Consider the following 25,715-nt stretch of genomic DNA (forward strand, 5'->3'; position numbering starts at 1 on the left):
GACATTTACTCCTGAGGTGCTGACCTGTTGCACCCTCTACAACCACTGTGATTATTATTATTTGACCCTGCTGGTCATCTATGAACATTTGAACACCTTGGGCATGTTCTGTTATCATTTCCACCCGGCACAGCCAGAAGAGGACTGGCCACCCCTCATAGCCTGGTTCCTCTCTAGGATTCTTCCTAGGTTCAGGCCTTTCTAGGGAGTTTTTCCTTACCCACCATGCTTCTACACCTGCATTGCTTGCTGTTTGGGGTTTCAGGCTGGGTTTCTCGCTGTTTATTATCTATGCATAGTCACTTTACAAATTACCTCGACTAACCTGTACTCCCGCACATTGACTCAGTACCGGTACCCCCTGCATTTAGCCTCATTATTGTTATGTCATTTTCTTGTGTTACATTTTGATTTTACTTCTTTTTTTTTTTACTTTAGTTTATTTAGTAAATATATAACTCGATTTCTTGAACTGCAAGGGCTTCTAAAGTGCTTCTAAATAAGCATTTCACGATGTTGTATTCGGCACGTTACAAATAAAATTTAAATTTGAGAGATTAAGATATTTAAGAAAGAGCCCGTCACCTGCGAACACTCATTCATCAATACCATTTTAACCTTTTATTTAACTAGGCAAGTCACTTAAGAACACATTCTTATTTACAATGACAGCCTAGGAACAGTGGGTTAACTGCCTTGTTCAGGGGCAGAACGACAGATTTTTACCTTGTCAGCTCGGGGATTCGATCTAGCAACCTTTCAGTTACCGGCACAACACTCTAACCACTAGGCTACCTGCCGCTTTAAAAAAAATACTAACAGTGGTTTCTACAAATACCTATTTAATGTTCAATACTGACACAGGTGAGTTCTGCCCAAATAGCGGTGTCAGATCAATAAAGCTGGTACCTACTGCTCCATTATACTGATATGGTGGTGCAGTACTGTTTCAAAAACAACAAGATTCCCTTCCAGATGACTTCCAGACCTCGCTGTAATGATGCAAAGGCTGGCAGAATTAAAATGCTTTGAGCTAGAAAAGAGAACCCATACAGGACACCACACCAATTTATTTCCTCAAGCCGAATGCCTTTTAGCAGTTAATCAGTCTGGATCCTACTGCAGTTCAATCCAACCAGCGTGCTTTTCTCAACACTACACAGCACAGCTTAGCAAATGAGCTTTTATCAGCGCAGCGTAACAAATCTAAACTGTGTACAATGCTGTTTTAAAGCATTTAACAGGAGGGGAATGGGACTCGCTACAGAGCAGGCAGAACCTTCCCATAACCATCTGTGGGTTTAGGAGACCAGTGCTGGTACACAGAATATTTTTACAACATTGTTTAGTGTTTATACTCCTCAGCGATTAAGTAACCATGCCAAAGAAGTGTGGGAGAGGACTATCATTCTGAATCATTTGGAACTCATTATAGATTGAGAACCATGAACAGAGAGGAGGAGAAGTGTGTGTGTGTGTGTGTGTGTGCGTGCGTGCGTGCGTGTGAGAGAGAGAGAGCGACAGAGAGAGAGAGTGTGGGGGACCACAGAGCGTACTGGACTGTTAACATTTAAATAACCCCCCCCCCTCCCATCCCAGTTTACATGCTACCCAGAGGGCCTGCTTATGGTCCGACCAACAATCAACAAATGGCCATTGTGTATTCGCCTCTGCTGAATAAATTAAACAAGGCACTTTAACTGGGTATAACCCCCACAGTATTTGGGAATACACAAAGCACTGAGCGAGGCCTCTGTTACAAAGCTCTCTCTGTGATTTGGTAAACCAGGGGGCCTGGGCCAACATCCAGCAGGTCTCGACCCAAAATGCACAGAGGCTGCTTGGACTGGACCTGATGTTCTGGGAATCGTAATAGGACAGCCTGTTTAGTGTGTCACTCAGTCAGTTATACGTCCAGCTAGCAACCCTGCCTGCCTGCTGACCAGCGTAACAGACATCTAACGCATGGGCTTTAAGCAGGGCTTTCAGGATGGAGAAAATTTGACATTATTTGTGGTCGACATCAGGGCATGCATCTTTAAATCAAAAGAGTACATTTATGCTCTGGGGAACAAAAATAATTAAAGAAAGATGAGGAGAATGTTGGTGGATGGAGGAGAATAGTTTTGTTAAGAACGGAACACAAAATGGATCTTTCAGCTCTGGTTCTGGTAGTAGAAAGTATTCCTGAATCCTGCACACGCCCACCACAACTCTCCTGGGTTCTAGAGCACTCTGTGTTAAAGTCAAGAAAACACAGCCCAGAGAAAGATACGATAGTAAAACATTAACTCTGCATCAACATGAAAGCACAAGCCAACTTAGACACACCCTAAATAACCACACATGTAAGGCTCTTGGAAGGTTTGTTCAGGGTTTCTTTCTGCACATATATCAAGTACTGTATGAAGCACTACTGTTTGTCAGGATACTAATTTCCTTTGTAATACATGCACACATACCCGAGCAGAGGATGCCCTTGTGTCGAGCGCAGGAGAAGTCGTCACACTCGCAGAAGGTCCCGTAGATCTTCCCGAACTCTGACTCATAGCAGAGGCACTGGTTACAGCTGCACTCCCCTCTCCCACCACATATCTGCATCCCCTCAGCCTGCCTGCAGGCGCTCAGGTACATGCTGCCAGCCTCACCCTCCTGGCACTCACAGCGGGCACCCAGGTAGCCCGGGTCACAGCGGCAGATACCACAGGTGTACTGTCCAATGGAGCTGCAGTGGGTACTGTTAGCCTGGGTCTGGTCGGTGCAGCCACAGGCACAGCGGTAGTCCACAGACACCTCCAGATGATCCTTGAAGCCCACAGGCTTGATGGTGAAACCCTGCTGGGTACCTGGGGCGGGGCAGCCTCTGGCGTCTATACTCACGTTGAAGGACACCTGGAAGAAAGAAGAACAGTACAACAGGGTCAGTATATGGACTGGACTAGAGAAAACAAATGTGCCACAATTTGAGAACACTTCTCAATCAAGGAGTTGGGCCTTACAAAAAAACAATGTAATAATGACTATTATTCATAAGTGGATTTTTAAATGGCCACCTTGACCTGGAACCATTACATTTTAATTATCTTCCTCCATATGACTCAGAACCTATTCTGCTTTCATTAGGCTTGGCTGGGACAGGACTGTGTATTACATATGACCTGCAAGCTGTTTTTTATACATGTGGACTTAATTAACTCAGACACACACTAACACAGAGACACAGACTGAGACAGAGACAGCAAGTTCAGAGGGAAAGGGGAAGAGCAAGATAAAGAGAGAGAGGGCGGATAGAGTTCAGATAAGAGTTGATGTGGCTGAGTCAGATCTGTCGTTCTGCCCCTGAACAAGGCAGTTAACCCACTGTTCCTAGGCCGTCATTGAAAATAAGAATTTGTTCTTAACTGACTTGCCTAGTTAAATAAAGGTAAAATAAAATAAATCAAAAAGTTGATTAATCAGCCAATTTGAGCAGATGACACAGACAGAACAGGACCTCCATCCATTTGATTGCTCTTAGGAAGGAAGTCTGAACAAGACAGAAACACCACCCTCCCTGTAGCATGGCCTGTCTCAGCATGAACTGTTACTGTGCAGGGTTAGTGTTGGTCTCTCTGTACCTCAACTGCCACAGCAACCATCTCTAGTGTGTGTGTGTGTGTGTGTGTGTGTGTGTGTGTGTGTGTGTGTGTGTGTGTGTGTGTGTGTGTAGCTGAACTGCACAGCAAACATCTCCAGTGTGTGTGTGTCCGTGAATGTGTAGCTGAACTGCACAGCTACCATCCACACACTGCCTGTTGTAGATGAGTCAGAATGTTAATCTTTGTGGTTTCATTCCATTTAGATGGGATACTGGCGTGAATTCCCCCGGTTAAATAAATATTACCAGAAATCTACAAAACGACAGAACGCATGTCAGTTTCATATCATCACCTTCCATGAAACCTTGGACTGTATTCTAAAGTGCCAGAGGCCAAACGAAACAAACAGACAAAACAAAACAAATGAGGACCGACTTCAATAACATCCAATAGAATTCATAAGAAATGTGGTTGACTTTTCAATACGTTCAACCAAAACATCTCTGGATAAGCATGGTTCCTTTAATCACCAAAGTTCAGCAAGGAGGAAAACTAATCTACACAATATGGCCAACAATATGAGTGTAACACATGCAGCACTAGAAGAAGTCTAATGACTTGTCTGAGAAGGTTCACTCAACATTTAAGTACAGTGAAAAGCCTTTCTTGCAAACTCAAAACCTAACAATCAATAACAATGTAAGACCGGAAAAAAATAAAAATAAGAAGAAATATGAAGAACACAGTAAGTCAGTAAGTAAGTAAGCATACTACATACAGGGTCAGTTCCAATACCATATTTACAATGTGCAGGAATACTGGAGTGATGGAGGTAGATATGTATAGGAGTAAGCATACTACATACAGGGTCAGTTCCAATACCATATTTACAATGTGCAGGAATACTGGAGTGATGGAGGTAGATATGTATAGGAGTAAGCATACTACATACAGGGTCAGTTCCAATACCATATTTACAATGTGCAGGAATACTGGAGTGATGGAGGTAGATATGTATAGGAGTAAGCATACTATATACAGGGTCAGTTCCAATACCATATTTACAATGTTCAGGGGTGATGGAGGTAGATATGTATAAGGGTAAGGTGACTAGGCAACAGGATATAAGATAAACAGGTTGAAAATCACCATGAATATGCTTGCTAGCAGTTCTGTACAAGCTCTGAGAATGCGCCCTGGAATACCATCGGGCCCCGCGGCCTTGTAAGTGTTGACCAGTTTAAAGACCTTCCTCACGTCAGCCACAGAGAGCGAGATCACCCAATCCTCTAAGTCAGTGACGGTCCTCACACCCGGCACAATGTTGTTGTTGTCCACGCGTGCATACAGTCGTCTTCCTTTGTAATGGACTGTAGTGGATTGTAGCCCCTGCCACATCGGGTCGGCGTCGGAGGCTGTGTAGTATGATTCCACCTTATTCCTATATTGTCCTTTCTCACGTTTGATGACTTTGCAGAGGTCATAACAGAGGTCATTTACAATGATGTAAATATATCACTAGCCACTTTAAACAATGCTACCTTATATAATGTTACTTACCCTACATTATTCATCTCATATGCATACGTATATACTGTACTCTATATCATCGACTGTATCCTTATGTAATACATGTATCACTAGCCACTTTAACTATGCCACTTTGTTTACATACTCATCTCATATGTATATACTGTACTCGATACCATCTACTGTATCTGCCTATGCTGCTCTGTACCATCACTCATTCATATATCCTTATGTACATATTCTTTATCCCCTCACACTGTGTACAAGACAGTAGTTTTGGAATTGTTAGTTAGATTACTTGTTGGTTATTACTGCATTGTCGGAACTAGAAGCACAAGCATTTCGCTACACTCGCATTAACATCTGCTAACCATGTGTATGTGACAAATAAAATTTGATTTGATTTGATTTGAACAGGACTTCTTGTACTTATTTCTGTCGTCTGCCTTAGCCTCAGGGTTGTCTACGATGGCTCTGTGTCTGGTAGCCCTGTCCTTTAGTTTACCGCCAACCTCTGGGTTAATCCAGGGCTTTTGATGGGTGAAGCAGCGAATCCTCACCGTGGGGACAATGTCGCCAATACACTTTCTAATGAAGCTGGTGACAGAGGTGGTTAGCATGTCAATGTTATCGGCAGAGTCTCTAAACATATTCCAATCAGCGGTAGCAAAGCAGTCCTTTATGATAATCTCAGATTCTGGTGATCATTTCTCAACGGAGCGAGTCACGGGTACTTCCTGTTTGAGTTTCTGCTTGTAAACAGCAAGCAGGAGTAGGGAGTCATGATCTGAATTGCCGAATGCCGGACGAGGGAGGGCCTTGTATGCTTGCTTATGGGTAGAATAACAGTGGTCTAGGACTTTATCGGCCCTAGTGGCGTTGGAGACGTATTGATTGAAGTTGGGCATCACTAGTCTCAGTGATGCGGAATTAAAATCGCCGGCAACCAGAAAGGCAGCCTCTGGATGTAGATTTTCTTGCTTTTTTATAGCCTTGTACAGTCCATTAAGTGCCAGCTTGTCATTTTTCTTGTCCTGAGGTGGAATGTATGCAAGTCATGATAACAACTGAAAACTCCCTCGTGAGGTAGAAGGGTCAGCATTTGACCATCAGGTATTCCAAGACAGGTGAACAGTGGGTCGACACTTCCACCACGCTGGAGTTATCACGCCAGTTGGTGATATGTAGAGGAACCCCCCCACCCCAATTTCCCCGACTCCACTGTCCTGTCCTCCCGATGAATGGAGAATCCATTGAGTTGGATAGCCATGGGGGAGTATCTTGTCCGACACCCATGTTTTTTAAAAGCAAAGAATAATGCAGTTTTGAGAGTCCCGTACCATCCAGTACGGCGCCATCTTTGGGAGCCACTCATCCGCATCCCAGTGGATACAGATCAGGGAAGGAGCATTACACCAGTCTGCAGGAGACCTGAGGGGTCGTGGGATGTGAAGATGTGAGGGGTTCAGCTCCCATCAAATACTAACGCCCACAGCCTCTTGGACTGCAGCCCCAAAGCCAAACACTTGGACGTTAGGGCTGTGTTGATGTTGGCTTCAGCTCCACACGTAACGCACAGATCTGAGTCTTTTGGGGACAGAGCAGAGCCCTGTCACTCAGGATACATGATCTCATCTCTCTTCCTCTGGGTTTCCTGGGCTATATCTTCTTTCTCCAGTTCCTCTAACCCTGAGACATGGCTGTAGACCATCGTTCATCCATATATTTATATGTACATATTCTCGTTCACTCCTTTAGATTTGTGTGTGGTTGTGGTAGTTGTTGGGGAATTGTTAGATTACTTGTTAGATATTACTGCATTGTCGGAATTAGAAGCACAAGCATTTTGCTACACTCACATTAACATCTGCTAACCATGTGTATGTGACCAATACATTTAAAATGTATTTTAATTTAACTACTATGTTATTAGATGCCATAGGAGTTTACAGATGCATCTCAGCGTTAGCCTTCCTCGTTCAATAAGAAGCGAACATCAACATGCCTAGTGATGAAGAGGTCAGAGACCATGCTGAGAGAGCCTCTGTGTGTCCTAAAAGACTGAACAATCCTGAACACTTCGAAGGCGGAGGAAAGACTAATACAAAACTGCTGCATGATAATGAGCAATGTGTGTTGGAGTGGCTTTGTGGAGGAGTAAACAGTCATGACATCATCACCCTGCGACATCTTTCCAAACCAAACCAAGGTGGTATTCTAAGCTACCAAGGAAACACGAGTTATGGAAGAAAGACAATCAACAAAACAACTTTATTCCATATGCACCAGCATAACAACATTCATGGCTGAAGAACCAGACATGACTGCAAAATTGTGGGACGTTCCTCCTGGGCAGTCCCTCTACCTTGTCCACTACAGCATAACACATGGAAGACCTGTCAGCCAGTCCCTCTACCTTGCCCACTACAGCGTAACACATGGAAGACCTGTCAGCCAGTCCCTCTACCTCGTCCACTACAGCATAACACAACATGGAAGACCTGTCAGCCAGTCCCTCTACCTCGTCCACTACAGCATAACACAACATGGAAGACCTGTCAGCCAGTCCCTCTACCTCGTCCACTACAGCATAACACAACATGGAAGACCTGTCAGCCAGTCCCTCTACCTCGTCCACTACAGCATAACACAACATGGAAGACCTGTCAGCCAGTCCCTCTACCTCGTCCACTACAGCATAACACAACATGGAAGACCTGTCAGCCAGTCCCTCTACCTTGTCCACTACAGCATAACACAACATGGAAGACCTGTCAGCCAGTCCCTCTACCTCGTCCACTGCTGCGCAACACATGGAAGACCTGTCAGCCAGTCCCTCTACCTCGTCCACTACAGCATAACACAACATGGAAGACCTGTCAGCCAGTCCCTCTACCTCGTCCACTACAGCATAACACAACATGGAAGACCTGTCAGCCAGTCCCTCTACCTCGTCCACGACAGCATAACACAACATGGAAGACCTGTCAGCCAGTCCCTCTACCTCGTCCACTACAGCATAACACAACATGGAAGACCTGTCAGCCAGTCCCTCTACCTCGTCCACGACAGCATAACACAACATGGAAGACCTGTCAGCCAGTCCCTCTACCTCGTTCACTACAGCATAACACATGGAAGACCTGTCAGCCAGTCCCTCTACCTCGTCCACTACAGCATAACACAACATGGAAGACCTGTCAGCCAGTCCCTCTACCTCGTCAACTAAGCATAACACAACATGGAAGACCTGTCAGCCAGTCCCTCTACCTCGTCCACTGCTGCGCAACACATGGAAGACCTGTCAGCCAGTCCCTCTACCTCGTCCACTACAGCATAACACAACATGGAAGACCTGTCAGCCAGTCCCTCTACCTCGTCCACTACTGCGCAACACATGGAAGACCTGTCAGCCAGTCCCTCTACCTCGTCCACTACAGCATAACACATGGAAAGTCTGTCGGCCTGTCTCTCTTCCTCGTCCACTACAGCTAGTCTCTTTCTAACGAGGTAATGAGATTTAGGGGACATGTGAGTCACGAGGAACTTAGCTCATTCAAACACTGGCTCATTAGGGAAACTAGTAGCTATGAGAAAGCTGCTGGAGTAAAAAGACGGAACCAAATCAAATCAAAGTCTATTGGTCACATACACATATTTAGCAGATGTTATTATGGGTGTAGCGAAATGCTTGTGTTCCTAGCTCCAACAGTGCAGTAGTATTCTAACAGTGCAGTAGTATCTAAAAACAATTCACAATACACACACATCTAAAAGTAAAAGAATGGAAATATATACCGTGGGGAGAACAAGTATTTGATAACCTGCAAAATTGGCAGTGTTTCCTACTTACAAAGCATGTAGAGGTCTGTCATTTTTATCATAGGTACACTTCAACTGTGAGAGACGGAATCTAAAACAAAAATCGAGAAAATCACATTGTATGTTTTTAAGTAATTAATTTGCATTTTATTGCATGACATAAGTATTTGATCACCTACCAACCAGTAAGAATTCCGTCTCTCACAGACCTGTTAGTTTTTCTTTAAGAAGCCCTCCTGTTCTCCACTCAATACCTGTATTAACTGCACATGGGGACAAAAATCGTACTTTTGGAGAAATGTCCTCTGGTATGATGAAACAAGTATAGAACTGTTTGGCCATAATGACCAGCGTTATGTTTGGAGGAAAAAGGGGGAGGCTTGCAAGCCGAAGAACACCATCCCAACTGTGAAGCACGGGGGTGGCAGCATCATGTTGTGGGGGTGCTATGCTGCAGGAGGGACTGGTACACTTCACAAAATAGATGGCATCATGAGGGAGGAAACTTATGTGGATAAATTGAAGCAACATCAGTCAGGAAGTTCAAGCTTTGTCGCAAATGGGTCTTCCAAATGGACAATGACCCCAAGCATACTTTGAAAGTTGTGGCAAAACGGCTTAAGGACAACAAAGTCAAGGTATTGGAGTGGCCATAACAAAGCCCTGACCTCAATCCTATAGATATTTGTGGGCAGAACTGAAAAAGCATGTGGGAGCAAGGAGGACTACAAACCTGACTCAGTTACACCAGCTCTGTCAGGAGAAATTGTGGGAAGCTTGTGAAAGGCTACCCGAAACGTTTGACCCAAATTAAACAATTTAAAATTTTACTAGGATTAAATGTCAGGAATTGTGAAAAACTGAGTTTAACCTGTTGAGTCTATGGGGGCGCTATTTCATTATTGGATAAAAAAAACGTGCCCGTTTTAAGCGCAATATTTTGTCACGAAAAGATGCTCGACTATGCATATAATTGACAGCTTTGGAAAGAGAACAGTCTAGCGTTTCTAAAACTGCAAAGATATTATCTGTGAGTGCCACAGAACTCATGCTACAGACGAAACCAAGATGAAACTTCAAACAGGAAATGAGCAGAATTTCTGAAGCTCTGTTTTCCAATGTCTCCTTATATGGCTGTGGGAACGAGCCTACGCTTTCTGTCGTTTCTTCAAGATGCTGCAGCATTGTGACGTGTTTGTAGGCATATCATTGGAAGATTGGCCGTAAGAGACTACATTTTCCAGGGGTCCGCCCGGTGTCCTTTGTCTAAATTGGTGCGTAATCTTCAGTTGCGGGCATTTTCTCCTGGGATTCAGGACAGAAAGCACACTTCCACTAACGACATATCATCGAAGAGATATGTGAAAAACACCTTGAGGATTGGTTCTAAACAACGTTTGCCATGTTTCAGTCGATATTATGGAGTTAATTTGGAAAAAAGTTCGGCGTTTTGATGACTGGATTTTCAGTTTTTTTTGGTAGCCAAACGTGACGCACCAAACGGAGCGATTTCTCCTAAACAAATAATCTTTCAGGAAAAACTGAACATTTGCTATCTAACAGAGTCTCCTCATTGAAAACATTTGAAGTTCTTCAAAGGTAAATTATTTTATTTGAATGCTTTTCTGGTAACGCTAACGCTAATGCTAATGCTAAATGCTACGCTAGCTAGCTACTGTTACACAAACGATTGTTTTCCTATGGTTGAGAAGCATATTTTGAAAATCTGAGATGACAGTGTTGTTAACAAAAGGCTATAGGCTATATTTATTTCATTTAATTTGCGATTTTCATGAATAGTTAACGTTGCGTTATGGTAATGAGCTTCAGGCTGTATTCACGATCCCGGATCCGGGATGGCTAGACGCTAGAGGTTAAATGTTTTTGTCTAAGGTGTATGAAACGTCTGACTTCAACTATATATAGGGCATCAGCCTCTAAGGTGCAGGATTGCTTAACCGGGTGAAAGCCGGCTAGTGATGGCTATTTAACAGGTCTGGTGGCTTTGAGATAAGAGCTGTTTTCAGTCCTGGAGGGCAGGTAGTTTGGCCCCGGTGATGCGTTTGGCAGACTACACCACCCTATGGAGAGCCCTGCCACTGCGGGCGGTGCAGTTTCCGTACTAGGTGGTGATACAGCCTGACAGGATGCTCTCAATTGTGCATCTCTAAAAGTTTGTGAGGGTTTTAGGGGCCAAGTCAAATGTCTTCAGCCTCCTGTGTTTGAAGAGGCACTGTTGCGCCTTCTTCACCACTCTGTGTGGGTGGACCATTTCAGATCATCAGTGATGTGTACGCCAAGGAACTTAAAGCTTTCAACCTTCTCCACTGCGGTCCCATCGATGTGGATAGGGGTGTGCTCCCTCTGATGTTTCCTGTCCACGATCAGCTCCTTTGTTTTGTTGACGTTGAGTGAGAGGTTATTTATTTTCCTGGCACCAGTCTCCCAGGGCACTCCCCTCTTCCCTGTAAGCGGTCTCGTCATTGTTGGTAATCAGGCCTACTTCTGTTGCGTTTGAGACGTGCCAGGCCATGCAGTCATGGGTGAACAGGGAGTACAAGAGGGGGCTAGGCACGCACCCTTGTGGGGCCCCAGTGTTGAGGTGGAGGTGTTGTTTCCTACCTTCACCACCTGGGGGTCGACCCGTCAGGAAGTCCAGGACCCAGTTGCACAGGGCGGGGCCCAGGGCCCCAAGCTTAATGATGAGCATGGAGGGTAATATGGTGTTGAATGCTGAGCTATAGTCAATGAACAGCATTCTTACATAGGTATTCCTCTTGTCCAGATGGGATAAGGCAGTGTGAAAAACGTTCCACCTCCTCCACTGCTGTCACGTCTATGTGAATAGGGGGTGCTCCCTTTGCTGTTCCCTGAAGTCCATGATCATCTCTTTTGTTTTGCTGACATTGAGTGAGACGTTATTTTCCTGACACCACACTCCGAGGGCCCTCACTTCCTCCCTGTAGGCTGTCTCGTCGCTGTTGGCAATCAAGCCTACCACTGTAGTGTCATCCGCAAACTTGATGATTGAGTTGGAGGCGTGCATGGCCACGCAGTCATGGGTGAACAGGGAGTACAGGAGAGGGCTGAGAACGCACCCTTGTGGGGCCCCAGTGTTGAGGATCAGCTGGGTGTAGATGTTGTTTCCTACCCTCAACACCTGGGGGCGGCCCGTCAGGAAGTCCAGGCCCCAGTTGCACAAGGTAGGGTCAAGACCCAGGGACTCCAGCTTAATGATGAGTTTGGAAGGTACTATGGTGTTAAATGCTGAGCTCTAGTCGATGAACAGTATTCTCACATACGTATTCCTCTTGTCCAGATGGGATAGGGCAGTGTGCAGTGTGATGGCGATTGTATCGTCTGTGGACCTATTGGGGCGGTAAGAAAATTTAAGTGGGTCAAGGGTGACAGTTAGGGTGGAGGTAATATGATCCTTGACTAGTCTGTCAAAGCACTTCATGATGACAGAAGTGAGAGCTACAGGGCGATAATCATTTAGTTCAGTTACATTGGCTTTCTTGGGAACAGGAACAATGGTGCCAATCTTAAAGCGTGTGGGGACAGCAGACTGGGATAGGGATTGATTGAATATGTCCGTAGGGTAGGGATGCCGTCTGGGCCGGCAGCTTTGCGAGGGTTGACATGCTTAAATGTCTCACTCACGTTGGACACAGAGAAGGAGAGCCCACAGTCCATTGTGTTATCCTCAAAGCGGGCGATGAAGGAGTTTAGCTTGTCCGGAAGCAAGACATCTGTCTGCAAAGTGGTTAGTTTTCCCTTTGTAGTCTGTGATTGTCTGTAGACCCTGCCACATACGTCTCATGTTGTTGAATTGCGACTCCACTTTGTGTCTCTGTACTGACGTTTTGTCTGTTTGATTGCCCTATGGAGGGAATAACTACACTGTTTGTATTTGGCCATATTCCCAGTCACCTTGCCGTGGTTAAATGCAGTGGTTCGTGCTTTCAGTTTTGTGCGAATGCTGCCATCTATCCACGGTCTCTGGTTTGGGTAGGTTTTAATAGTCACAGTGGGTACAACATCCCCTATACATTTCCTGATGAACTCAGTCACTGTATCCGTTGATGTTATTCTTAGAGGCTACCGGAACATATCCCAGTGTGTGTGATGAAAAAAAATATTTAAGCATAGATTCCGATTGGTCAGACCAGCGTTGAATAGACCTTAGCACAGGTACCTCCTGTTTGAGTTTCTGCCTATAGGAAGGGAGGGCGGACAGGGGCCTTGTAGGCATTTTCTAAAAGTTGAGTAGCAGTGGTCCAATGTTTTACCAGCGTGAGTACTACAGTCAAGATGTTGGTAGAACTTCGGTAGCATTTTCCTCAAATTTGCTTTGTTAAAATCCCCAGCTATAACAAATGCATCCTCAGGATATGTGGTTGCCAGTTTACATAAAGTCCAGTGTAGTTCTTTGAGGGCTGTCGTGGTATCGGCTTGAGGAGGAATATACCCGGCTGTGACTATAACCGAAGAGAATTCTCTTGGGAGGTAATACGGTCAGCATTTGAATGTGAGGTATTATAGGGCAGGTGAACAGAAGGACTTGAGTTTCTGTACGTTATCACAATCACACCATGAGTAGTTAATCATGAAACACTTCTTTATTCTTCCCGGTAGAGTTCTTTATTCCTGTCTGCGCGATGTACCGAGAACCCAGATGGCTGTATGAACAGGGACAGTACATCCCGAGAGAGCCATGTTCCCGTCTAACAGAGTATGCCACAATCCCTGATGTCTCTCTGAAAAGAGATCCTTGCCCTGAGCTCATCCACTTTGTTATCCAGAGACTCAATACCAGCGAGTAATATACTCGAAAGCGGTGGATGGGGTACGAACAAAGGATCCAACTCAGGAAAGTCACACTCCTGGTCGTAATGCTGGGGAGTTACCGCTGCTATGATATCCAAAAGTTATTTCTGGCTGTATGTAATAACACAAGACAAATTATGGGCTAATAATGTAAGAAATAACACACAAAAAATAAAATAGCTCCTAAGCAAAGTTGCTTAGGAGCTAGAAGCAGAGCTGCCATATCTGTCAGGGCCATCTGCAAATCACAGGACATCACTGCTGTGATTGGGAGAGAGGGCTGGAATATAGAAGTGGAGTGGAGGGAGCAGCAGATGATTCACCAGTCTGTCTCAATGAAAGAGTTGACTGCGTAACACAGTTGGCCTGTTAGCTCAGAGGTTGAGAGAAATTAAGTGTGGGGGGGGAGCAGATGTGGTGTGTGTGCTTGCATGCATGAGCAAAAGTTGATACAGCTGTGATACGCTGGCTGCCAAAACACACTAATTTTATGTTGTAAACGGTAGCCCAGCAGGACAATCTCCTTTACTCAGGGGAAAACTATTCTCATCTTTGACAATGACATTTGATATTCACAGAGTACTATCAAGACAAAATTATATGTGGTAAATTCTATTAGATTCTCCTAACCCTGAAGAAGTTGTCTTCACATTTGAGAGATCATTGTTACCAAGGAGGACCTGTTCACCGGACGTGATACCTGTCCCAGGCCTGCTGTTTTCAACTCTCTAGAGACAGCAGGAGTGGTAGAGATACTCTTAATGATCGGCTATGAAAAGCCAACTGACATTTACTCCTGAGGTGCTGACTTGCTGCACCCTCGACAACTACTGTGATTATTATTATTTGACCATGCTGGTCATTTATGAACATTTGAACATCTTGGGCATGTTCTGTTATAATCTCCACCCGGCACAGCCAGAAGAGGACTGGCCACCCCTCATAGCCTGGTTCCTCTCTAGGATTCTTCCTAGGTTCAGGCCTTTCTAGGGAGTTTTTCCTTACCCACCATGCTTCTACACCTGCATTGCTTGCTGTTTGGGTTTTTAGGCTGGGTTTCTGTACAGCACTTTGAGATATCAGCTGATGTACGAAGGGCTATATAAATACATTTGATTTGCTTCTAAACAGCTTCGAACCCCAAGCCATAAAACTCCTGAACATCTAATCAAATGGCTACCCAGACTATTTTCATTTCCCCCCCACCTACGCTGCTGCTACTCTCTGTTAATATCTATGCATAGCCCCTTTAATAACTCTAAGTACATGGAGATAATTATCTCAATTACCTCGACACCGGTGCCCCCGCACATTGACACATTGATTCTGTACTGGTACCCCCTGTATATAGCCCCGCTATTGTTATTTACTGCTGCTCTCTAATAATTTGTTATTCTTATCCCTTACTTTGTTAGGGATTTTCTTAACTGCATTCTTGGTTAAATGAAGGGTTTTTAAGTAAGCATTTCACTGTAAGGTTGTATTTGGCGCATGTGACAAATAACATTTGATTTGCTGTTGTAACACAATTAACCACCCGGGCCAGGTTTCCCAATAGCAATGGAACGTAGGCTTACGAGTGTTTTAACGGTGCATCTGTCCTGCAACAGACGAAAGTAACGTTTTCCAAAATACCACGCAGAGAGAGCGTTCGCTAAGTGCGTTATTGAGGCATGTGTCGATACTGATAGGATCGAAAGAAAGGCAGCGCTGCTCTCAGATCAGCTTTCTTAATTCAAATCTTACCTGAACATTCAAATTATTCCACAATACTGACGACGGATCGGCTCCGGCTTATTCTTATGCCTTCCCTTTAATAATAATGCTCTAAATCAAGATTTGGCACATCATGGCGCACCCGTTAGGCTACACATCATCATCATTTGTGTTTGCTGTTCTCAAAATAGCATTTTAGAATTGTTTTATTGTGTAGAAATGCAGTAAATCAGCTTCCAAAAAAAATCCTCTCACATGACTTTACTGACAGCTACGTTGAGGAAAAACGTACTTACAATGACTGTGATATGTGGTTGTCCCACCTAGCTATCTTAAGATGAATGCACTGTACGTCGCTCTGTAATGAACCCTGAATATGTTATCCTTACAAATAGATAAACGTCTTAGCTAGCTATCTTGCTTTGAAGTTGCCCCCGTTAGCAATTGGATCCCTCGTCCATTGAATGAGGGAATTATTTTATAAAGACATAAAAAGTATTTGGTTGTACAGTAATTATAATGTTGCAGGGCAGCAAACCATACTCCAGGAGAATCCTGGATGTGCAGGATTTTGCTCCAGCCCTGCTCTAACACATTTTTTTTAAAATAAGCTGCTCAACAGTACCTTGATAAGCTGACTAGGGTGTGTAGGAGCATTGTTGGATAAAAATCCTGTACACCCAATATCTCTCCAGATGGAGGGTTGACACGTGTTTTAAACAGTAGCCCATCAGTGCAGTATTTTACTTTGTGGGGGGTTAAATTAAGTGCCATACTCAAGGCCACAACGGCAGGAGATATAATATACTTGGGATCACAGACCAGCAGCCTTCCATTGTCAACTCCGGTGATAATGAAGGTTATTTTGTGAAGTAGTTCCTAGAATGATAAAACAACATTTCCAGTCACTGTTTTGGGCCATGGCAGGAAGCTTGGCCCTGGTGATGTGCTGGGCCGTATTCACTACCCTCTGTAGTGCATTGCGGTCGGATGACGAGCAGTTGCCATACCAGGCAGTGATGCAACTGGTCAGGATGCTCTCGATGGTGCAGCTGTAGACAGCTCAAAAAAGCAAAGAGAAACGACAGTCCATCACTACTTTAAGACATGAAGGTCAGTCAATATGGAACATTTCAAGAACTTTGAAAGTTTCTTCAAGTGCAGTCGCAAAAACCATCAAGCGCTATGATGAAACTGGCTCTCGTGAGGACCGCCACAGGAAAGGAAGACAGAGAGCTACCTCTGCAGCAGAGGATAAGTCCATTACAGTTACCATCCTGAGAAATTGCAGCCCAAATAAATGCTTCACAGAGTTCAAGATGAACATCTCAACATGAACTGTTCAGAGGACACTGCGTGAAATCAGGCCTTCATGGTAGAATTGCTGCAAAGACACCACTACTAAAGGACACCAATAATAAGAAGAGACTTGCTTGGGCCAAGAAACACTAGCAATGGACATTAGACCGGTGGAAAACTGCCTTTTTTGTCTAATGAGGCCAAATTTTAGATTTTTGGTTCCAACCGCCGTATCGTTGTGAGGCGCAGATTAGGTGAACAGAGGATCTCCGCGTGTGTGGTTCCCACCGTGTAGCATGGAGGAGGTAGTGTGATGGTGTGGGGGTGCTTTGCTGGTGACACTGTCAGTGATTTATTGAGAATTCAAGGCACACTTAACCAGCATGGCTACCACAGCATTCTGCAGAGATACACCATCCTATCTGGTTTACGCTTAGTGGGACTATCATTTGTTTTTCAACAGGACAATGACCCAACACACCTCCAGGATGTGTAAGGGCTATTTGACCAAGAAGAAGAGTGATGGAGTGCTGCATCAGATGACCTGGCCTCCTCAATCACCCGACCTCAACTCAATTGAGATGGTTTGGGATGAGTTGGACCACAGAGTGCTCAGCATATGTGGGAACTGAAGACTGTTGGAAAAGCATTTCAGGTGAAGCTGGTTGAGAGAATGCCAAGAGTGTGCAAAGTTGTCATCAAGGAAAATGGTGGCTACTTTGAAGAATATAAAATATGTTTGGATTTGTTTAAAACTTTTTTGGTTACTACATGATTCCATATGTGTTATTTCCTAGTTTTGATGTTTTCACTACTATTATAGAATTTAGAAAATAGTAAAAATAAAGAAAAAACCCTTGAATGAGTAGGTGTCTCCAAACTTTTGACTGGTAATGTATACTGAACAAAAATATAAAGCGCAACATGAAACAATTTCAAATATTTTACTGAATTAGAATTCATAGAAGGAAATCAGTCAATTGAAATAGATTTCACATGACTGCGCAGGGGCGCAGCCATGGGTGGGCCTGGGAAGACATAGGCTCACCGACTTGGGAGCCAGGTCCACGCACTTGGGGAGCCAGGCCCAGCCAATCAGAATGAGTTTTTCCCCACAAAAGGGCATTATTGCAGACAGAAATACTCCTCAGCACCCACCCTCCTCAGACAATCCCGCAGGTGAAGAAGATGGATGTGGAGGTCCTGGGCTGGAGTGGTTACACGTGGTCTGCGGTTGTGAGGCCGGTTGGATGTACTGCCAAATTATCTTAAACGACATTGGAGGCGGTTTATGGTCAAAAAATTAACATTAAATTATCTGGCAACAACTCATTTGGACATTCCTGTAGTCAGCATGCCAATTTCATGCTCCCTTAAAACTTGAGACATCTGTGGCATTGTGTTGTGACAAAACTGCACTTTTTAAAGTAGCCTTTAATTGTCCCCAGCACAAGGTGCACCTGTGTAATGATCATGCTGTTTAATCAGCTTCTTGATATACCACACCTGTCAGGTGGATGGATTATCTTGGCAAAGAACAAATGCTCATAACAGGGATGTAAAAATTTGTGCGCAACATTTTATAGAAATAAGCTTTTTGTGCGTATGGAACATTTCTGGGATATTTTATTTCAGCTCATGAAAAATGGGACCAACACTTCACATGTTGCGTTTATATTTTTGTTCAGTATACATTTTTAAGATACAGCCAATTTTGACTTTCCAGCTTGGCCACATAGCGAAAATCCATGGAAAGCCAGGAGGCCTATGTATGACTCACCGTGTCTCCAATCTTGAGGTCGGCACACTTCCTGAGGCCTGGGAGAGGCTGTCCGTCCTGACAGGTGGCAGTGAAGGACAGACTGAGGTCTTCAGGTTGATCCCACACGATCAGCTCCACCTTGGACCGGATGCTCTGGAGGGAGGACACAGACACAGAGAGAGGCTTGAATAAACTCACAAAAGCATATGCTTTGAACACAAAAACATAGACCTTTATGAATAAGTACTTTTGACCTTTACATCAAAGTAGTAAATGTTTGATTTATTTGAAAACAAGACTGGTCAACTATCCAAACACAAGTCTGATCAAAGACTAATCAATAGATCACATGAGAGTTAAAGTATCTCTGTATATTAGAGTTGGCACAGAGGTTCCCTGGTGGTTTCTATACTATCTGAATGTTACTTTTAGGGTTGCAAAAGGTCGGAAACTTTCCGGTAAATTTCTGGAATTTTAGGAAATGTTCCATAGGAAGTTAAGCCCGGGAATTTTGGAAATGTTGCTTAAATTCATCAAAAAAGTTTGCTTATAACAGTGAACCTTTTTTTGTGGGATACACACAAGGCAATTCTAGGTCTTGTGGCATATTATGGTTAAAATATCCCCAATTCAATAGAATTGCAACCCTCTGCATGCACAGTGCATTCTTCCATCACATGTACAGCTGCTTCTCAAGATCTTGCACACTACTGAGATGCTATTGAGGGCACACTACTACACTGTCTGAGCCAAGGACTACATGCTTTGTTTTGATTACAATACTGGGTGGGGTGAATATATTTTATATGATATACATTATTTTTTGTTAACTAGTAAATAGTAGTCTACAGCAAATTGTGTTTAAATAATTTCTAACTTGTTAACAATTTCTGCTAGTTAGTTGTTGCTACCATGTGGGTTTTAGCTTGCTTTAGCCTACTAACTGAGGAGTGTTAATTCACCTGTTTCCATACATGTTTCATTTTTTTTTTAAAGTATCTTACAAAGGAGTTGTTTAATCTAACTGCTTAAATATTTATCTGTACATGGAATTGTATTTTTTTTTAAACATTTTTTTTCTTCTAATCTTTACAGGAAAATGCCACGAGTACTATCTGATGTGGGGAGACGTTTCACTCCAGCTAATGTAGAAAGAAAAGCTGTGTACATTTGCAAATACTGTGCCAAATCATATGTGAAGGATGCAATAAAGATGCAGAATCATGGCCAAGCGCATAAAGATCGCTCAGCGCTCACAACAAGCAACCTCTGACAAAAAACTTATATTCGAGGTGAAAATGATGAATCAGACACCTTATCGATATTAACAGCTCATGGTCCTCCTGGAATCAGAAGTTTTTTTTGGACTCAATGGAGGAACGTAGCAAGAGAAATGCTGATGAATGTCTTACTCAAGCTGTGTATTCAACTGCTTCACCTCTGATGCTCACAGGCAATGTGTATTGGAAGATATTCCTGAATGTTCTTCACCCAGCATACACCCCTCCAACCAGACATGCTTTATCTACTAATTTGCTGGATGCAGAGTTCAACAGAGTTCAAGTGAAGGTCAAGCAAATCATAGAGAAAGCAGTCTCTGATGGGTGGTCGAATGTTTGTGGGCAAGGAATAATTAACTACATCATCTCCATCCCTCAACCAGTATTCTACAAGACCACAGACACAAGGGACAACAGACACACTGGTCTCACATTGCAGATGAGCTGAAGGCAGTCATAAATGACCTTGGACCACAGCAGGTATTTGCACTGGTGACAGAAAATGCTGTGAACATGAAGGCTGCTTGGTCCTAGGAGTCCTACCCTCACATCACACCCATTGGCTGTGCTGGTCGTGCATTGAATCTGCTCCTCAAGGACATCATGGCACTGGAAACAATGGATACACTCTACAAGAGAGCTAAGGAAATGGTTAGGTATGTGAAGGGTCATCAAGTTATAGCAGCAATCTACCTCACCAAGCAAAGTGTGACGAATAAGAACACCACATTGAAGCTGCCCAGCAACACCCATTGGGGGTGGTGTTGACATCATGTTTGACAGTCTCTTGGAGGGGAAGGAGTCTCTCCAAGAAATGGCCATATCACAGCCTGCCGATATGGACAGCCCCATCAAGAGGATCCTCCTGGATGATGTATTTTGGGAGAGAGTGGTAAGCAGCCTGAAACTCCTGAAACCTATAGCAGTAACCATTGCACGGATTGAGGGAGACATTGTCATCCTGTCTTTTGTTCATACTCTGCGCGCAGATGTAAGAGAAGAAATCTGTATTGCCCTGCCCACTTCACTGTTGCTCCAATCAGAGGAAACTGCAGTTCTGAAATACATCAAAAAGTGTGAAGAGATGTTCAGGCTTCTGCCTGAAGCCCATATATGATGCAGCGTACATGTTAGACCCCAATTATGCTGGCAAGAGCATCCTGTCTGATGCAGAGATCAACCAGGCCAATGGTGTCATCACTATCGTGTCTTACCACCTTGGCCTGGATGAGGGCAAGGTTCTTGGCAGTCTGGCGAAGTACACTTCCAAGCAAGGGCTTTGGGTTGGAGATGAGATTTGTTGGCACGACTGCCATATTGCATCAGCCACCTGGTGGAAGGGACTTTGTTGATCTGAGGCTCTTTCCCCTGTTGCCTCCATCATACAAATCCCACCAACATCAGCCGCCTCAGAGCGCAACTCGTCCTTGTTTGGGAACACACACATACACACACACCAAAGCACGCAATAGGCTGACCAACAAGGGTTGAAAATTTGGTAGCTGTCTGGGAAAATTTGAGGCTTTTTGAGCCTGACAACAAGCCATCCCCAACAAGGTTGGAAAGTGACAGTGAAGATGAGGCCTCATAGTCTGATGTTCAAGAAGTGGACATTGAGCAGGTCCAGGGAGAAGACATGGAAGTCTGAGAGGAAGACAACCAAAGCCTTAGTTTCTAGACTATCATTTTACAGATGCATGTTGAAAACATTTTTGGGAGATGCGATGGATCATTCAATATTCCCTTTCTTTGTTGTTCAATAAAATCATCCCGTGTGAAGAGTCAACTCATTTAATTAAAGTTCAATTCGTAACTAAATTGTTTTTTAAATTTCTATTGAAAGGATTTCATCATTTGCAATTATGTCTACTTGATAAGGTAAAAGGTTTATGCCTCTGTCTTCATATTCATCTTCATACAACTCTCCTTCCGTGGCCTCCAATTGCTCTTAAATACGAGTAAAACTAAATGCATGCTCTTCAACCGATCGCTGCTTGCACCTGCCCGCCCAATATCACTACTCTGGACGGTTCTGACTTAGAATATGTGGACAACTACAAATATCTAGGTGTCTGGTTAGACTGTAAACTCTCCTTCCAGACTCACATCAAACATCTCCAATCCAAAGTTAAATCTAGAAATGGCTTCCTATTTCACAACAAAGCCTCCTTCACTCATGCTGCCAAACATACCCTCATAAAACTGACCATCCTATTGATCCTCGACTTCGGCGATGTCATTTACAAAATAACCTAAAATACCCTACTCAATAAATTGGATGCAGTCTATCACAGTGCCATCCGTTTTGTCACCAAAGCCCCATATACTACCCACCACTGCGACCTGTAAGCTCTCGTTGGCTGTCCCTCGCTTCATACTCGTCGCCAAATCCACTGGCTCCAGGTCATCTACAAGACCCTGCTAGGTAAAGTCCCCTCTTATCTCAGCTCGCTGGTCAACATAGCAGCACCCACCTGTAGCACGCGCTCCAGCAGGTATATCGCACTGGTCACCCCCAAAACCAATTCTTCCTTTGGCCGCCTCTCCTTCCAGTTCTCTGCTGCCAATGACTGGAATGAACTACAAAAATCTCTGAAACTGGAAACACTTATCTCCCTCACTAGCTTTAAGCACCAGCTGTCAGAGCAGCTCACAGATTACTGCACCTGTACATAGCCCATCTATAATTTAGCCCAAACAACTACCTCTCCCCATACTGTATTTATTTATTTTGCTCCTTTGCACCCCATTATTTCTATCTCTACCTTGCACATTCTTCCACTGCAAATCTACCATTCCAGTGTTTTACTTGCTATATTGTACTTACTTCGCCATGGCCTTTTTGTTTTTGCCTTTACCTCCCTTATCTCACCTAATTTGCTCACATTGTATATAGATTTTTCTACTGTATGTTAGTTTTACTCCATGTGTAACTCTGTGTTGTTGTTTGTGTCGAACTGCTTTGCTTTATCTTGGCCAGGTCGCAGTTGTAAATGAGAACTTGATCTCAACTTGCCTACCTGGTTAAATAAAGGTGAAATAAATAAATAAATATGATATGGTAAATATATCCAATGCAAAAAAAATCTACATTTAAATGGTATTAATATTAATTCCCATATATTCCCATTAATTCCCACGGAAAGTTTCCACCTCTGAATATTCCCCAAAATGTGCAACCCTGGTTACATTTTTCCAGTACCCCTGGCACTGGATCCACTCAGAAACACCACCACTCAGCATTTTATAATGAAACCAGCAAGAACTTGTAATCCAATCTGTTTCTGTTAGCAGTTGGGATGGAAAAGAGAGAAACATGGAGAATAGGAGAGAATAAAATGCCTTGGTTAAGCAAGGTTTATAATGGTTTATTCTGTCTCTTATGATCCTACCCCACAGCGGTTCGGTTGGCATGGATACGGAGTGTGTGTACAATAGCGTGGCTTTTCCACTACGTGCCAGCCGTGTCTGTATTTTACGAGAGTATGTGTTCTCTCCAACGCATCACAGCTACAGAACTGTGACAGGAGGGTTATCAGAACCATGCCAGGCTGGCATATACCCATGACTGATTGAACCATGCCTGACTGACAGACAGATACCCATGACTGATTGAACCATGCCTGACTGACAGACAGATACCCATGACTGATTGAACCATGCCTGACTGACAGACAGATACCCATGACTGATTGAACCATGCCTGACTGACAGACAGATACCCATGACTGATTGAACCATGCCAGGCTGGCATATACCCATGACTGATTGAACCATGCCTGAATGACAGACAGATACCCATGACTGATTGAACCATGCCTGACTGACAGACAGATACCCATGACTGATTGAACCATGCCTGACTGACAGACAGATACCCATGACTGATTGAACCATGCCAGGCTGGCATATACCCATGACTGATTGAACCATGCCTGACTGACAGACAGATACCCATGACTGATTGAACCATGCCTGACTGACAGACAGATACCCATGACTGATTGAACCATGCCTGACTGACAGACAGATACCCATGATTGATTGAACCATGCCTGACTGACAGACAGATACCCATGATTGATCTCTGCCTTGCTTTGGCCTGTATTGGGAAAAGAACACAATGAACTGAGAATGACTTTTTCTTCTCTGATAACAAAATGTGTTGAAATAGCTAAATTGCTTATGCGTTGAAACCGCACCACCCTCAATAAAGACCGTGCTACGAAGCCAATGTTGTGGTATCTTGACAAGTGAATAGATGTACAGAATATAGGCAACACTTTGCTCGCTGGTGGTCATCCATATTTGACAGTCTCAACACTTTGTTTGCCATAATTACCAGTTCTAGAATCAACTCTTGTGTACTTAACTATGCAAAAACAAGTCCTCTCGATCTCAGAAAGTAAAATGTTTTGTTTGACAAAAATGACACGGCTTGATTGGAATTATTTTTAAGGAAAACTTGACTAAAACAAGAAAAAATATTCAAAATACACAGAGAAAGACATTATTTCATCCCTTACATGTTGTTTCCTCTCAACTAGTACAAACGAGTGAATTATTTACAGTAACTGCCTTCCTGCAGCGCATTAAAGACACAATCTGCCATTTCAACAGCCTGAACGCCACTTTGTTTGGTAAGCTGAGAAATGGGGCTGGGGCAATGTAGCCTAACCACTCAAATCAGACTGGCTTTAAGATCCCTTCTATGGCCAAACAGGAACCACAGTGGCAAAGTAGATATACGGTGACCTAGAGTCCGGTTTTAGTCAACTGACCACAGCACAATAATACAAGACGGAAGGATGATGGATGGATGGATGATTTGAGAATGGATTAGGAGAGTGTCTGCTATGACAATCATAAACATTAACGTCAAATTATAATTCAAGATCATTAGAGGCCCCGGCTTAACTTTGGTATAATGAAGATGATAGATTTAGCATGACCCATCAATTAGTCTGGTGGGAATTTAAATCTCTGGTCTTATTTTTTCCATAAATGTGGTGTTTCTTGTTCCATATAACCAAGGGAAAATGAAATTACAATTCTAAACAAGGACAAGATGCAAATCTCCTAGCACACCAGTCTGTTGCCGTTTTTCCAGCATAGCAGTGACCTCAATTAGAACCATCTCAGCAATGTTCCCAGGACAAATATTTATCAACCTTACGAAAAACTAAACCTGCTACACAATGAGTTTCTCTTCTGTCCCTCAAATTGACTCCTTGGATTACAATACACAAAAATTAAAAATACACAAGAATGTGGATGCCTTTCAGCCCTTCTAGAACCCCTTTCAGCCCTTCTAGAACCCCTTTCAGCCCTTCTAGAACCCCTTTCAGCCCTTCTAGAATCCCTTTCAGCCCTTCTAGAATCCCTTTCAGCCCTTCTAGAACCCCTTTCAGCCCTTCTAGAACCCCTTTCAGCCCTTCTAGAACCCCTTTCAGCCCTTCTAGAACCCCTTTCAGCCCCTTCCAGAACCCCTTTCAGCCCTTCTAGAACCCCTTTCAGCCCTTCTAGAACCCCTTTCAGCCCCTTCCAGAACCCCTTTCAGCCCCTTCCAGAACCCCTTTCAGCCCCTTCCAGAACCCCTTTCAGCCCTTCTAGAACCCCTTTCAGCCCCTTCCAGAACCCCTTTCAGCCCCTTCCAGAACCCCTTTCAGCCCCTTCCAGAACCCCTTTCAGCCCTTCTAGAACCCCTTTCAGCCCCTTCCAGAACCCCTTTCAGCCCCTTCCAGAACCCCTTTCAGCCCTTCTAGAACCCCTTTCAGCCCCTTCCAGAACCCCTTTCAACCCCTTCCAGAACCCCTTTCAGCCCTTCTAGAACCCCTTTCAGCCCCTTCCAGAATCCTTCCTTCAAAGTACTGGAATGCTGGAATCTATTTCCTGTGT

At 43.9% G+C, this 25,715-nt stretch overlaps 1 protein-coding gene across 2 annotated transcripts in view; it reads right to left on the reverse strand.

The window, feature by feature from the left end:
- LOC139380855 (integrin beta-5-like) overlaps positions 1 to 25,715 on the reverse strand; it is an 87,073-nt gene that overhangs the window by 49,731 nt on the left and 11,627 nt on the right. For both annotated transcript variants that reach the window (XM_071123986.1, XM_071123987.1), the window contains exons 9-10: positions 18,556 to 18,690; positions 2,463 to 2,892 (exon numbers count right to left, since the gene is read on the reverse strand). In XM_071123986.1, coding sequence (XP_070980087.1) covers positions 2,463 to 2,892; positions 18,556 to 18,690 — 565 coding nt within the window. The remainder of the gene's footprint in view (positions 1 to 2,462; positions 2,893 to 18,555; positions 18,691 to 25,715) is intronic.

Source organism: Oncorhynchus clarkii, chromosome 22 (assembly GCF_045791955.1).
Source record: "Oncorhynchus clarkii lewisi isolate Uvic-CL-2024 chromosome 22, UVic_Ocla_1.0, whole genome shotgun sequence".
Lineage (NCBI taxonomy): Eukaryota > Metazoa > Chordata > Actinopteri > Salmoniformes > Salmonidae > Oncorhynchus > Oncorhynchus clarkii.